This window comes from Desmodus rotundus, chromosome 5, assembly GCF_022682495.2.
Source record: "Desmodus rotundus isolate HL8 chromosome 5, HLdesRot8A.1, whole genome shotgun sequence".
In the NCBI taxonomy this organism is placed as follows: Eukaryota; Metazoa; Chordata; class Mammalia; order Chiroptera; family Phyllostomidae; genus Desmodus; species Desmodus rotundus.
In genome coordinates this window covers 119223199-119239932 of record NC_071391.1, presented here as the reverse complement: position 1 = coordinate 119239932, position 16734 = coordinate 119223199, and the positions used below count along the sequence as shown (strand labels likewise).

The following is a 16734-nucleotide window of genomic DNA, read 5'->3' as shown; positions in this document are numbered from 1 at the left end:
CTTGATTTCAAACCTCATTTTCTGTCTAGTTGCACCCTTACTGCAAAGAGAGCACTAACAATGCTTTGCAACCTAACTGCAATTGTAATTATTTATTTATGCAATTATTTGGCGAACGGTTATGTCCCTGGCTAAAGGGCAGCTCCATGAGGGGGGGACCTTGTCTGTCTTCATTGGATAAGATCATTGAATTAACAGTTTTTAGATGCATGCATTACTACGTGATCTTAATTGTCCTGGCATTCCAACAGAATGAAAGTCCACCCTAGTCAGGAGACCTCATTTCTAGACAATGAGGTCTTCTGCCTTCCATTCTGTGCACAGCTATAGAGCAGCCAGGGTGTGCTGAGCAGTAACCCCACCCAGATCAAAGGGGATAAGCTGTCTGCACTCCCTAAGCATTTCTGAAACAAACATGCCTCAAAGAGAATCTGATGAAGGAAAAAGGAAGTAGAACAGGCAAGTCTTCGATTTTCCCTCTTGAGAAAGGGCAAGAGGAAGGGACTGGGAGCCACACCCCCCTATCCTGCTTTTTCCTCTCCAGCCCTCATGAAGATCACACAGTTTAAAGGTTGCTCCAGAGTTGCTGGAGTTTAATCTTGCCTTCAACTGACTTTTCAAATCAATTGAGGCAAAGCCTGAATGGATAACCAGAGGCCAAGTCCCACAGCCGTTTCCATTCATTTTGTCTTTTTTCCCTAGCACTGGATCACAACACAGTGAGTTAGCGGGATCAAAGCGCTCCTGACAGTCCCTAGCTCTGTCCTTCCCCAGGATCCCCGCCCACCGAGCGGTCTGATCCGGGGAGTGTGCGGGGTGGGTCTGAGGCCCATCCGTGGTCCGGGGCAGAGTTCAACCCACCTTCCAACTCGGCAAAGCCAAGCACCACATCTGAGGTTCTGCCCTGCCTGTCTTTGACCTCCAGGGCTGTGATGGTGCAGCCCCAGGAAATGATGTCCACTCTCAGCAGATCTGACTGCAGCCGGAACTTCTCCACTGTCCCTGCCCCAAAGGGCAGCTCGCCAAACACCGATGTGGTCACCGAAACCATGGGGAAAACTCGGGGTGTGCAGCTGCTCCTGGAGCTTCGAAATCCTGCCGCTGAACTTGTAGCGACAGAAGTTTACTGGAGAAGGGGTGGGACACGGCACAGACTCCTCCCCGTCCTTGCCTGGATCCAGGGAGTGACCATTCCTGCAAAAAATATCCTCTGGGGCCTTTCTAATAGTTTATTTCCCTAAACGTCACCTGAATGCAAAATTTCCACCCTTGCTTGTAGTTCTCTTCCTTTGCTAACCCTGGATGCATTGCATGTTGGGAATGGTAGTCTTTGGGAGGTGAAATTGCATTTTGGGGCCTGTAGTCTTTCTAAACCCAAGGCTGAACCTGCAGGATTCCACCCGGGTCTCTGGTCCGGCCTAAGGTTCTCCACGGACAATGAGCTGTTGTTCATTAATGGTGCTGGCTGACTTTCAGATTAAATGCTGGGAAATGCAGAAAGCAGAATTAGAGACAGTGAGACAGATCTTGGGGGGAGGGGGGCGGTAAATTCTGGCTTTAAGTTAGCTCTTCGATCCTGAGGGAAAGAAGTACAGGGGTGGTTTAGAGAAGGGGTAAGGAATTGCAGGCTTCTTGGCACAGTACACACTGACCGAAGATCCATTGTGTTTGTCACACAGGGCAAAGCCCTCCACGTCTCTGCGGGAGCCGCCGCCCAAACGCTCTCCGGACTGCCGGCCTGCAGTGGCAGACTGGACAGGGGTGTTGTAGGTGGTCAGGTGTGTTCGGAGGTGATCAGAGACAAACTTCTGCCTTCAGGGGACTGGGTAAGGGTATCTGCCCGCACTTGTTCCTGAAGCCCAGAGTGCCTTTAACGTGGGATTAAGAAAAGAAATATTTAAGAAGGTCCTCATAAATATCTGATACTGTACTTTCATTATCTCCTTTCCCCAAGCAGGAAAAGGCTATAAGTGTGTACTGCTGGGAAAGACACTTAGGTCATTAAAGAATCGTCATGCCTTGGTATGCCTCACAATTATTTACAGAGATTTTATTTTTTGCATAGAGAGGGGAAGGGAGGGAGAGAGAGAGGGAGAGAAACATTGATCTGAGAGAGAAACATCAATTCCTTGTCTTCCACACGTGTCCCGACTGGGACCGAACCTGCAATCCAGGCATGTGCCCTGATGAGAAATCGAACTGGCGACCTTTCGATTTGTGGGATGACACCAAGCCCACTGAGCCACACTGGTCAAGGTTGCAGAGATTTTTACGATGCATATTCCCAGGCCTGTCCCTGGACTTTCTGATTCTGTGAGTCTAGGCTGAGACTCAGGAATCTGTCTTTTTCACAGGTTCCCCAGGTTATTCTAATGCAGGTTTTCTGGGAACAAACCTTGAAAAATATTGCTCTAAGTTTTGATGACTAATTTCAGTGTTTTTCTACTCCCAAAATAGGCTCTGGTGGCAGAGGACTTAAATAGAGCTACTAAAGGCCTTAACAGGATTGTCAGATAAAAATACAGGAGCCTGTGTATATATTTCTTTGCTAAATCTGACAATGCTAGACAGTACTGGGCCTTGGGCAGAAGGAAGGATGCTGGAAGCCTAAAGACATGTTTTACTTGATGGTCTGCATACTCATCGCATCTTTGCTTGATGCTGCTTTTGGTTTGGTTCCTAGGTACTTCAGAGGGGGGTCCAACTAGACTGTGGGGAGTGCCAAAAGCATCTATGACTAAGAAATTAGGAGAATTGGGATCATGTTTCTGGAATCTGATGCTGATAAAACATAACTGTCTCTTGGCCCTTTCTGTCTGTGTAGTTGGAAAGAATATTTAGCATTCTTGCCACAAAGCCTCAATTCTCATTCATGAAGCAGGGGAATTCTGATAGCAAAGGAAAATGAGAGCTTGCAACAGGCTTCGGTGAAGCATAACACATAATAATAAAAAGACCCAAGCAAGTCAAATTACAGACTGCACCACACATACAATAATCGATAAGCACTCTTGCGTGCGGCTTCATCAGAAATGCTCATGAACTCTGCAACCCTCATCAGCCCACTTACCATTTATGGCTGATTCATACACAAGCCCTTTTGCTTATGCTGTGTTAGCAAGGAGGTCTTGGAATCTCTTCTGTGAGCAGGAAGACTTTATTTTCTTTTCTCAGCCACCCGTTCTCAATGTTCTGCCAAGCTCATGTTGTCCCTGGGAAGAAATAAATGCATTTGAATGGCCAAACCCAAATGTCGCTAGGGGAAGTCTTGTAGCTTGGCTTGGTAGAAAATGAAACATACCATGATGTCTAAGATGTAAGGAGCACACTTCCTGATTTCAATTCCTTGTGCCTTTAAGGGTTTAACATACTGTGCCAAGTGGGACTACCTTGTGCTAAGGCAGCTGTACAGGCACAAACCTTGGTTTCTCTTACTAAAATATCCCATTTTCCTAGTCCCCAAGGTTGGATTAGATCAGAAGCAAACTAGTCACCTTGAAAAGGAAACATTGTCAAATCCTAGCAGATAATTTATTTTTATTTTGGGTATAGGGGCTGAGGGTAACACCCTGAGGTAAAGGGAGTAGGAATTGTGGCATTTATGTCAAGGAGGAGTTACTTAGAGTGGGTAACTTTTCTTTCCATCAGATATGGGTGGATAGGGGAAGAATAAGTTCTGTCACTTTTCTCAGCTGGAGGTAAGTCCCTTAGCTGAGTGCTGGGGAGCCAAGAAATGAGGACATTTGAGCCCCGGGACCCTGGGTTCCACTTTCTCATTCTACACAGAAATTACAGCTGAGCTGTTCCTGGGACCCATCAGACTCTGGGCCCATGAAAATGGCTGGCTCCAAAGCCTTCAGCTGTTGACAGGCTGCTATGCAGAGGAAACTCTGAGATAAAACAATAAAAAAACAACTCACACTGCCTCAGCGTTTATCTCTAAAGAGACCTAGAGTAGATTGTTTTCAGTCAGATTGACACAGTACCACCTTCCTGTTTTCTTTCTTCCTGCTTTGAACTCCAACAATATTTACTGCCGGTTCCCTTCACTCGGCACTCAGCACGCACTTAGATCACGCCTTATCTTTCTGGGGGTACATTTGATTGTTGCTATTGTTTACTCAACTATTGGCTCTCTGGCTCAATATTTTGCCTTGTATATATTCTTTCTAACCTAAACATCACTACACCTCGTTTCAGATGGAAACAACTTGCATCTGGAAAACAAAGATGGAAAACTCGTACCTGGGAGAATCCCAGCAGGTTCATGAGAAGTGTGATTCTTCACAGTTTGATTCAACTCTTTTTCATCAAAAATTTTTGGAGCAGCTGCTGGGGAAGACATTATGGGCACAGGTGAGAAGTTACTGAGGAAGACACATTATATTTAGCTGTATGACATGTTGTTCATTTGTCAAATATTCAACGAGTATGTGCCAGGCATTGTGCTAAGTGCCAGTTGTATATTGGTAAGTAAAACATTATCCTTGTCTTTCAAGGAGTTGACAGTCTAATGTAATAAATGCTCATCTCTATCCTCCATGAAAACTTCAGTAAAATCTTGAAAATTTGTTACCAGTCCGTGCTGGATGAAACAAAGTGCTACACTGGTCTCAAGTTAGGTATAATTTCAGGGTTGCCCAAAGGTGATCAGTCATATTGGGATTATTTCAGAATTCGCTAGCACCAAGCAGTGACTGGCAATATTAGATGCTCAAGAAATAATTATTGGTCCTGGCTGGTGTAGCTCAGTAGATTGAGCACAGGCCTGGGAACCAAAGAGCCACTGGTTCGATTCCTCATCAGGGTACATGACTGGGTTGTGGCCCAGATCCCCAATGGAGGGTGCGTGAAAGGCAACTACACATTAATGTTTTTGTCCCTCTATTTCTCCTTCCCTTCCCCTCTCTCTAAAACTAACTAAATAAAATCTTTAAAAAATTATTATTGAATGAATACATGATACATTCATAAGTACAATATTGTAGTGGAGAATTGGCTCTGGTGTCAGAAGACCTGGTTTCAAAGGCACTAGAATTTATTGGTAATTTGTTCAACTAGTCTGAACCTCAGTTTCCTCTTCTGTTAAATGGGAATAATATCACATGATTAGCATCCAATTGTTATTAATTGATTGCCAGTAAATATAAAGTACAAAAAACTTACTGGACACCATAGTAAGCATCCCAATGAGTCAGGCACTATTATCTGATACAGAAATTGAGATTTACAGTGGTTCGGTAACTCGTTCAAGGTCACATGGTTAGTAAGTCAGGAAACCACGATTTGATTCCAAGCAGCTTGACTGCAGAGATAGGAGCGTTAACCACTTCCTTATGTGTTGTCTAGTATTGAGGTCAACTGAGAGCATGGATTCTGCACTCTGAAAATTTGAACACGTTACACCCTGTAAAATGTTCACCTTCTAATTTTGATGGTAATTGCAAGTTTTTATAAATTGGCTTCTGGAATTAGGTCACATTGAACTCAAGAAGTTATTGCATTCACTTATACAGTAAGGGTAAAGAAGGGCCAAGGAGAAGAGCTAGTCCTTGGCGCCCACATACCCTGAAAACAAGGTACTGGTCACTTCCGGGCTGAATATATATATATGGACTTGTGTATGTGTGTGTGTGTGTATATATATATGCATTCATTTATTTGTCATCACGTGTCCTGCTGAGAAAATGGAAGCTCCAAGAGAGCAGCTCCAATGAAAGCTCCATGGGACTTTCACTGTTGTGTCCCTGTCCCTAGAAGAGATTAATAGGTCACTAAAAAATATTTTTTGAATGAATGTTTGAATGCTAGAAAGGATGTGAAGCATCTCTCATACAAAGCTGCTGAAAGTCTCAGTTGATAAAACTGCTCTGGACAACAACTTGTCAACATCTAATAAAGTCAAATTGCATATAACTCAGGAATGGCCAAAGCCCAGAAATTTCATTCCTTGGAATATGCCCTAGACAATGGTTTGCATATGGGCATAAGAATACTTATAGCAGTATTATGTGTTAGAATAAAAGTGTGGGGACAAGGTAAGGTCCAACAGTTGAAAAATGGATTAAAAAGTTATGGTATATCCATGTAACACGAACATGATAAAACAGGAAAATGAATGCGCTAAGTCTCCACCAGTCCTCAGGCATGAATTTCATAATTTTGATGTTGAGGGGAAAAAAGCAGTGGCAGAAGGTTGCAAATATATCATTTATATTAAATACAAAAAAATTGCAAAACTGGCTAGATCTCCCTGAATTTAAGCCATTAGTCCAGGGCCACTTAGCTTGGTTAAGTTGCAGAGCCAGGATTTGGACCAAGAACACTTTCCACTGTGTCATTCTGCTCCTGGTAAAGCATTGCCAGTCAGATGTGTATTAGACTCTGCAAACTCTGTTGACTGATCTTTCCTCAGTTTGAGTAGGTAGTGGGGCCAAGGGAGGGGCTGCGGCATGTCTTTTCTTCCTCCCATTCTTGGATATGAATAATAAATATTAATCGATTTTTTGTAAAGCAGCTTCAAAACAAATTCCTCTTCTATTCCCTCTGACTTGAATGTGATACCTATTTATAGATTTGGAGTTTCAATGGGTCTGAGCACATTCTTTCCTTTTATACAAACTAGATAGCCTCTTCTAGGTATCCTTGTGACAGCAATACCTTCAAGAGTCACAACTTTATTTCTGGAAGGTATAGACCAACTCAAACTTGGGTTAGACAAAAAGAGAACTTATTAGCTAACAAAGTGAAAAATCCAGGAATGGACCTGCTGCCTTCAGGCATGGCTGGATCTAGCCTAAAACTATTTCAGTAGGACTTGGTGTTTCTCTTCCTCTTGGTTCTGTTTTCCCCTGTGATGGCCCTATTTTCAGGACTGCTCTTTATACTTACTATTGCTAGTATTCCCAGGCTTATATTATTCAAATAAAAATCTCAGCAGAAGCGACAAAAGTCCCAGCGTTGAATCTCGGTCATGTGTCCTTTTGAACCCACTACCTGGTGCTTGATACGACAGCCTTGCTCAACAACACAGACTGGGAGAGTGGGGAGAGGTGATTCCCTGAAGGAAAATCAGGATTCTGTTCCCAAAGAGAGAATGCATGCTGCCCAAGCAAAACAACATGCACCCACCAAAAAGAGTAATGGGGCTAATTTCATCAGAATGTTGAAGCACCTAGACTATTTTGACACATCAAAATATCTATGTCTCAAAAGAGCTTTCAACATTTTGTCAGTGGTTCAGTAGCAAGTGTCACCACATCCTCACTTCTATTTCTGTTTTATCTTTGTATGCCTTGGTCTTCTGACTAATGTGGTACTGATGCAACCTTGCTTGAACCCTTCTGCACATTTTCATTTACTCTGCTGTTTTTCAAAGGACAAGAGCTGCCAACATTCTAGAAAGAATGTTAGCTCAGATTCAGCCTAGCCTGAAGTGGATTCATCCCTGTAGGTCAGGGAACTGCTCTCCAAGTTTATTGAGGCTCCATTCCTCATAATAAGGAATCTTGTATCAAAAAGCATAGGTGAATATAATTCTTGGCAGAAAGTAACCCTTAAGCAGTATTTTAAAATTATCTCCCTCAAATAATTGTGGAGAATTCACTGTCACGATCTTGCCAGTATGATTCAGTAACCTTTGATCCACTGACTTTGATCTCTACTCACCATGAGGGCCAGTCAGAGCATGACCTTCTAAATTCCTACGTGACACTTGTTTGAGAGGTCCCGAGCAGCAGTCACCTCTCACTCTTACCATTGCTGACTTTTGTGTGGATCTCATTTGGCTCAGCTTGAATGATAAATTTCTGATGAGATATCGTAAAATTTTTTTTTTGCCAAATCAAAACTTTGAAAAGTTACTCTTTGATTAGTTTGGATTGAATTTTACCGCCTGTAACAGAGATCCAAAATAACAGCAGCTTAAGAGAAGCATAAGTTGATTTTTTTTCCCAGGAACAGTCCAGAGATAGGAATGTTAGGTTCTGAGATTTTACCCTAAAATCTGAGGATTTTATTACTCACTGCATAGCAAGCAGCATCTACATCATGTGAGTGCTGGTTCCCCCCATGTCCTTGAAGATCCATGAAGGCCAACGTGGAAGGACCAAGGGGAACACGATACACCCAGTGGGTTTGCCTTACAGCTGGAATCTACCACTTTTATAATAAGTGGCCAGCCAGCCTGTTCTTTGTCTGAGAGATGATGTTACCTCATGCCTTGAGCCTGCTTATTGCAAACCCAACCCTGAGAAATGGCTGGCCAACAAGTGGTCAGCAGTAAGCATTCTTGGCATACCCAAAAAAGACATTCAGGGATGCTCAGGGCCATGGTGGATTGCTTCTCTCGACAGGTGTCTAAGGTTAGTGTAGAAGTGCTGCTCAATGTGGTCATCTGGAACATAGGCACCCTTTAAGTTCTTGTTTTACCATCTGTAGGTTATGCCCTGAAGTCCACTTGGTCAAGGAGGTATGCCACCATGTCCACACTGAGAACAGCAGGGGAAAGGAGAGGAGGTGGGGAGAAAGAATGTTGGCGAAAGGGCAGACCCCTTCCCTTAGGGACAGACACATCCTGAAAGTTCCACACATTACTTCCCCTCACACACTGTCAGCCAGAACTTATTCACATAATATCAAATTTCAGGGTAGGTGGAGAAGTGTATAATTGTTATTCTAGGGGTTCTATTAATATAGTATAAATGAGAAGACATTGGAGCAAAGTAGTATTCTGTCATATTCTTTACTAAAAGTTGATAGAATTTCGATACTTTATTTTTTATTTTTTTACACATATATATATTTTCAATATATTTATTGATTATGCTATTACAGTTGTCCCATTTCCCCCCTTCACTCCACTCCATCCTGCCCACCTCCTCCCTCCCACATTCCCCCCCTATAGTTCATGTCCATAGGTCACACTTATAAGTTCTTTGGCTTCTACATTTCCTATACTATTCTTAACCTCCCCCCTGTCTATTTTCTACCTACCATTTATACTACTTATTCTCTGTATCTTTTCTGCTATTCTCCCCACTTCCCCTCCCCCCTGATAACCCTCTGTGCGATCTCCATTTCTGTGATTCTGCTCCTGTTCTAGTTGTTTGCTTAGCTTGTTTGTTTATTTGTTTGTTTGTTTTAGGTTCAGTTGTTAATAGCTGAGTTTGTTGTCATTTTACTGTTCATATTGTTTATCTTCTTTTTCTTAGATAAATCCCTTTAACATTTCATATAATAAGGGCTTGGTGATGATGAACTCTTTTAATTTGATCTTATCTGGGAAGCACTTTATCTACCCTTCCATTCTAAATGACAGCTTTGCTGGACAGAGTAATCTTGGATGTAGGTCCCTGCATTTCATGACTTCAAATACCTCTTTCCAACCCCTTCTTTCCTGCAAGGTTTCTTTTGAGAAATCAGCTGACAGTCTTATGGGAACTCCTTTGTAGGTAACTCTCTCCTTTTCTCTTGCTGCTTTTAAGATTCTCGCCTTGTCTTTTATCTTGGCTAATGTAATGATGATGTGCCTTGGTGTGTGCTTCCTTGGGTCCAACTTCTTTGGGACTCTCTGGGCTTCCTGGACTTCCTGGAAGTCTATTTCCTTTGCCAGATTGGGGAAGTTTTCCTTCATTACTTTGTTCAAATAAGTTTTCAATGTCTTGCACTTCCTCTTCTCCTTCTGGCACCCTTATAATTCAGACATTGGAATGTTTCAAGTTGTCCCACAGGTTCCTAAGCTTCTCTTCATTTGTTTGAATTCTTGTTTCCTCCTTCTGTTCTGGTTGGATATTTATTTCTTCCTTCTGCTCCACACTGTTGATTTGAGTCCTGGTTTCCTCCCTGTCACTGTTGGTTCCCTGAATATTTTGCTTTATTTCACTTTGGGTATCCTTCATTTGTTCTTTCATTTTGCAACCAAGCTCAATCAGGTCTGTGAGCATTTTGATTACCAGGGCTTTGAACTCTCCATCGGATAGGTTGGCTATCTCCTCATTGCTTAGCTCTCTTTCTGGAGTTTTGCTCTGTTCTTTCATTTGGGCCATATTTCTTTGTCTCGGCACACTAGTCTGGTTGGTCTGGTTGGTCTGGTTGACTGTTTCTTTAATTCCTTGGCTGTTGGAGTGCCATGCAGTTTGATTTTCTGGCACTTCTGGTTGTTTATTGATTTTAGATTGGCTGTTATCCTCCCTTTGGTTGTGGGAGGAAGTGAAGGGTTTCTGCCTACACCTCCATCTCGGCTGGAACCCCTAGGCTCTGGCAAAGGGGGGACAGAGAAGACTAGACATGCTCCAGGAGAGACTGGAGACAGGGGCTTTGGGGAAAGAACTGAGGGAGTAGCCGCCAGGATCCTCCCTCAGATCATCCTAATACAAAATCTTTCATTACAAAATCATAAGCATGTAATTCTGTAACATAACAATATCACACTCAAGCTCACCATATGACATTTTAGGTGAAATGTTCAGGTTAAAACTATAAATTATTACACCCATATTATTACCCTACCAATGACACTCAAGCAGGCCTTACTTCTGCCGGTCCCTGTGTATATACCATGGGCCCAACTGGGCCCCACCACCTACTCTGTCTACCAAAGCAACCAGGTCAAGGAGAAGGGAGAAACTTCCAGAAGGGGCAGTGATTCTCAGATTCTGGTACACATTAGAATATTCTGGGAAACTTAGAAATATAGATTCCTGTATATGAGTCTTACTGACTTAGGGACTCTCAGTCACTGAGGACGGGACCTGGGTATTTGTATTTTTAATAAACTCCCTGAATGACTTCCATGCTCACTGAAGTTCAAGAACCATGGAGTAAGCATTTCCTTGAGTCCTCCCCACCCCCAACACCACTCCTTTCCAGAAGCAGGACTAATCCCCCCCTGAAGGAAGAGCTGAGGTCTGACTGCAGGTTGCGATTTTCTCTTGGTTTAAGGACGAAGGAGAATTATAACTATGTACGGAGCACCCTTAGGTGAAGCAGATTTAGGGTTCTGGAAATTCTGCCTCAGAATCTCAGGGAAAAGAATCAGGGTTAACATTGGTCAGTCTCCGCTGTGTGTTGGCCGATGCACCTGCTAGATGTTCTTATGTGTTTTATCTGTGAGGGAGGTATAACCATTATTATTTCATGGCTGAGAAAACTAAGAGAAGATGGGAGCCAAGGAGGTATGGCTGGTATTCCAATACCTACCTCAAAACGGTGAGTAATTAAAAGAGAGCACGGCGAGCTGGTGTGCCTTGGTCGTGAGCTGGAGTCTCTGCAGCCACGGTACAGAGCGTCAGTCCCTCCAACATCCCTTCTGGAAATGGCAGTGCTGATGGACAGCTCTGCGATGCCAAGTCTGAAAAGCGTCAGCCTGCAGATGCTACTCACTGAAGCAGCTACTTTCTCTGAGCTTCCCTGGGGAATCGCCTGTCCTGCTGAGTGAATGTTTCTCTGTTTTTCTGCTGAACTCCAATCCCTGAGGTAAAGCCCAGCCAACAGTTCTGGAAATTGCTGGGGTCTACACATCTCATGCTGAATCTAGCCTGGCTGATGCCAACTTGTGCCTCCTCTGACAGGACAAGTGTGCCCCGGATTGTTTTAATGGGTCTGTCTTGTCTGTAAGGCCAGGGCAGGCCTGGTGGGAGAGCAGCCCTTCTGTTCAGGGTTGGGGTGGAGGGAGAAATAGGAAAGTGTCAACCAATGCAATGCGTTTTGAGTCTGTGAAGGTCCAATCTGCCAGGAATAGTGGGGAAAAAATATGAGAAGGAATATAAAAACCAGCAGGTGGAACTTTAAGAATAAGTTAGAGGGAAGTGGACCAGGTGATGGGAAATGGTTCAGGGATGAGTCATTGAGTGGATAGCTTGGCCAACACACCTGAAGTCTATGGTATGGCAGGTGCAGGAAATATGTGCACCTAGCTGGCCTGTGTTCTACTTCTGTGTAGGTTCTTGTCCATCTTGGGTGGAAGCAGCAGTGTGATATGACATTGACAGAATGAACAGGACGGGGAGGTAGTGGTGTTACCAGAGACACTGGCCAAGTGATCACCAGCGTGTGAATTCACTCACAAGTACAGGGTCTGGTCCTTGGCCTTCTAGGCAAGACACTCAGTCTAGTCTGGCAGGACCCCAGGATTTGTCCTGATTAGGGACTCTAATACCAACTATATTCTTAAGAGACTGCTGCATAAACTAAAAGCCCATTTTTTTCTTTAAAAGTTGATTTTTGTTTTCTAGTCTATAGTATTGAAGGAAGAACTGATGATGATGAATTAGTAATGAAAGTCCATTTGATGAGCATGGACCAGAGCAAGGAGCTGGAGGGTCTAGGGCCAGAGCCAAGCCCCACAGCCAAGCCCCACAAAATACACCAGCTTCACAAATGGGAGTTATCTCTGATGACCAGGTTGCTGATGAGCCCTGACTACAATCACCCAATGTTTGCATTTTGACTTTGCTTTTTCTCTGCTTCTGCCTCAGAGTTGCATAATTTAGCTTGGGCTACAACTCACTTGAGCAGAGAAAATAAATTTTCCTTTTATTTTGTTCATAAATAACCCAGGCTCCTCTTGAGCTCCCACCCACACCATTAGTTATTGGTGGTGGTTCTCTAAATGTCTGAATTGTTTTAAAGCATGGTAATGCCAATAACTGAAATGATCCCTTTAGGTATGTTGAAAGATAGCTGAAGTATATTAAAAATTTTAAGTTTATTTGAGCAAAAATTGATTGGGATCAGGGTAGCACCAAATCAAAAGTAGTTAGGAGCATCTTCCAACGGGAACGTGGCTGGAGGCTTTTTATAGAGAAAAGGCGGAAGCAAAGTAAGGAAATTGTTGATTGGCTAGAGTGTAAAGCCCAGTTGGCTATTTGTGGTCATTTGTCTTAGGTTTTGATTTCATAACACTGAGACATTTACAGACTTAGATCTTTGTTTGCTTATGTAGGCCACCATGGCATTAGAGCCATTCGGTCTAGTGGCCTCCTTGTTTAATTAATTTAATGGGTATGTTCAGTTTCTCTTGGTTAAAAGTAATATAACTGCCAGATAACTTCCCCTTCTCCTGGCTTGTTTTCCTAAAATTGTGAAGAGGAAGGGGTAGGGCTTACAAGTCTTGGTCACAGCAGGAGTCAGGGTCCTCGGGCTGGGGCATCTTCTGCCTCCTCTGTCCCTTTGTGCTCAGCTGCTTTCCGAAGCTGCAGCCTCATGGGATCCTTAACAGCCTTGGCAATGTTTTCTGGGAGGATTGACCCCCTCTCCCTCGCAGACTTGGCTCCCCCTCAGCTCCCTCTGACTGTGGACCCTGAGCCTCTGCTTTGTCCTCCATGGGCTGGCCCCCTGCCCTGGGGTCCTCTGCAGCCTCTGTGGTGGGACATGGAGAGGGGGTGGTCTTCTCTCTGTTCAGATCCTTGTCCTTTCCCATTAGTTCTACTGCAATAGTCTCCAAATAGCCTCTCTACCTGTGGCTTTCTCCAATCTCTTTTTCTCTCTTAAATACCCATATGATCGTGTCACTCCCTTCCTCCAAAACCTCTAAAAGCATCCTGTTTTCTATTGAATTACATTTAAACTGCTTAGTCTGATATATAAGACTCTGAACAATTTGACCTCAACTTCCTTTCCAGCCTCATCTCCCCTTCTCCAGCCTCACAGGCCCACTGAACACACCATGCCCTTTCATGCCTCTGAGTTTATGCATTCTTTCTGTTTGGGGTTTTTTCTTTTCATTCTTTAGGCCTACCTAGCTCAAAATGCTTCTCTGTGAAACAATTTTTCTTTTTCTTTATGTTTGCCTAAAGAATGTATAGAGAACTATAGTATGACATGTATTTTCTCTATAAGATAAAATAGTTTAAATGAAACTTAAAGGCTTAAAGAAAATTTGTGTCTCTAATAAATTATATAATAATTTAAACACCAATGAACTATAAATGGCCTTATCACAAGAAGCAGCTCCTGACATTAAAAGAAACCCACTTAGACACTGACATATCTAAATAATTTAAAAATATGAAAGTCTTGTAATTGGCTTGTTAGGAGTGCTTTTGTTTGCAAGTAACAGGATTCCTGTTTGCAACAGCAAATAACAATAGGTTAACAAGAAGAGAGTTTTCTTTTTCTTATATACAGGAGTTCAAAACGGAGCCGTCTAGCACTGGTGCAGCTGCTGGGACATGCTGACAAGGGCCCAGGCTTTTCCAGTCTTTCTGCTCCACCTTCTCAGTGTATGGACTTTGGTCCTCCTGCATGGCGCCTCACGTCACCACCTGACTTCAGGCCTCATGTCTGCTTTCTAGGCAGGAAGAAGAGGGAGAAGGGGAAGAAGAGGAGTGAAAGGGGGAAAAGGCTCTGACAGTTGCATCTATCCCTTTTCATCTGCTCAGTAAAAGTTCCTAGAAATTGTGTCTAAGAGAATGCTGCGTAGATTGTAGCGGCCAGAACTGAATTATATGGCTGCTGCTAGCAGCAAAAAAGGGAAATTCAAGTATTTTTGTTTTCCGTCTCAACAGTAGAAAAGGGCAAGAGAACAGGACATTGTGAATGACTTTGGGGCTGCCTATCCCGAGTCTATTACAGAGCTCTGTTCATGAGGTTGATTATAAAAAAGGACATTGGTAGGAGGTGGGGAGAACAAACGGTGAAAGGCTAGGACACACTGAATCAAAAACTCTCACGTCTGTCCTGACCTTAGTGTTTTAGCAAAGAGATGACTCAGATCCAACAGACTTCTGACATCTCTTTATGGTGTTCTTCTCCCTTTCAGACTTATCCTTGAGGACGAAAATCAAATTACTGATTAAATTATTGGCATAACTTATAAATCATAAAATTTACTCATTTAAAGTGTATAATTCAATGGTTTTAGTATTTAGAGTTGTGCACCTACCATCCAAATCTAAGTTCAGGACATTTTCATTATCCCAAAGAGTATCCGCCAATCCACCCCCAGGCCTATGCCACTACTAATTCACTTTTTGTTTGAGAACAAATGTTTAAAAGTCTCTGATTTTCTGCTGGAAAGTCTAGTAAAAACGCTATAAAAATAAGCACCAGGGTATAAAAGTAGATTTAAATGCATTATGAAAGGCAATTCACCTGCTGTGGTAGAGTTTTTTGTGAAGAACCAAATGGGTATTGCACTCAGTGGAAGCAGAATTTCTAAACACCTCATCCCTTTCCTCATTTTGTCCTAAAGAATCGTGCTGTTTTTCTAAATCTTGTCTGTCTTATATTTCAGCCTTTCTTTAAGGTAGTAAGATTTATAACAACATAAGGTAGGTATAAAGTTACATAACTTCAAATCCACACTCAAAGGCTCATTAGTGGAAAGGCTTTAATTTAAAAACAAAAACAAAAACAAAAACAAAAAACCTAGCTAAGACCTGAAGAGGCCAAGCAAGCTGCTGATACACAGTGAATACTGAAGCCAGGTGCCTTTTCTTCTCCACCTGCACGGGGACAGCCCCTGTCCCACTTAAGGCACTATATAAAAGATAATATCACTTCTCTACTGAAATGAAAATGAGCAAAAAAATGGGCCTGAGACTCGGAGTAACTGCTTTCATTATTGTTTGCAACATTCCCTCTAACTGTCATATCCTGCTCTACTGGTACCTGTTGCTTCAAGAAGAGAGAGAAAACAGGAAATGAGGCACGTATTGAGCGCAGGCGAAGGACAGGGCCAGGGCTTTCTGATCAGAGGTCTGAGGAAATGTGGAAACAGAAAATTTGCACCAGATAATACTGAAAAAGGAAAAACTGTGCCCAAACAGAAGTGAGGGAATATTTTAATGAGTCACCTGTGATGATGGGCTACATACCACTTAAAGTACACATCTTACTCCTGCATATTTGAATGTTGTTCATTTGGTTTCAGTTACAACCAAATTACCAGGTTTCTCTTCCTCTTAGCCATTTTTTCCTTAGCATTTAATTACTATCACGATAGCAGAAAGAAGTTTGCCATTATAACTGGTGCACAGTGAAGGTAGCTTCATGTCTCTCCCCGTGAGTGCTCCCAGCGACCTCACATCCAGTATCAGATGTGCTGGACAGTAACTACTCTGTATTCCCCCTCAAAGTAATTCTTTGCATATGAGGTACCTGCCATGATGAAATGAGCCAGTGCGTTTGCAGGGTCTTGTGGCCAGGCACGTAGAATGTGCTTACTGCTAACAAGGATGGCAGTAAGAGCAAGCACTCACATTGCACTTATCGTGTGCGTATTATTCACGTGCCCTATGCATGTATTGACTTGAACAAACCTTAACAATGATCCTAACATAGGTATTATGACCATCTCAATTTCACAGGTGAAAAGCAGGGAAAAAGAAGCCGCACATCTAGGCAGTGGCATAGCCTGGATTTAAAACCAGGCAGTCTGGCTCCACTGTCCATCCTCTTACGCCTTTATCCTCATTATTCTCACGTTGCCCTAATAAGAATGCCAGAGTAAGAGCAGGCTCTCATTTCTTGGCGGTTGTTATGCTGCTCTATGTGTGTTCTTACATCTTTGTCCACGTATCAAATTATTTCCTTAAAACCCTTACATTTTTCCATTTATAATATAAAATCGAAGTATGGAAGAAGCCTTGTGGTGTGGAAGGGACTTGAAGAATGTAACTCAATTTCGGTAACCCCATGAGAGGCGGGATCCCCTGCACCATTTGCAAAAGACCTCTTATTTCACAGTTACATAGTCTGGGAGTCCTTTTTGAAATGTTAGGGAGGAGATGG

At 42.9% G+C, this 16734-nt stretch overlaps 1 protein-coding gene across 1 annotated transcript in view; it reads right to left on the bottom strand.

Moving 5' to 3' along the window:
- Positions 1-1294, bottom strand: part of GALM (galactose mutarotase) — a 49059-nt gene extending 47765 nt beyond the window's left edge. The window contains exon 1 of the mRNA XM_024552913.4: positions 862-1294. Coding sequence (XP_024408681.2) covers positions 862-1051 — 190 coding nt within the window. The 5' untranslated portion in view covers positions 1052-1294. The remainder of the gene's footprint in view (positions 1-861) is intronic.
- Between the last annotated feature and the right edge of the window lie 15440 nt (positions 1295-16734).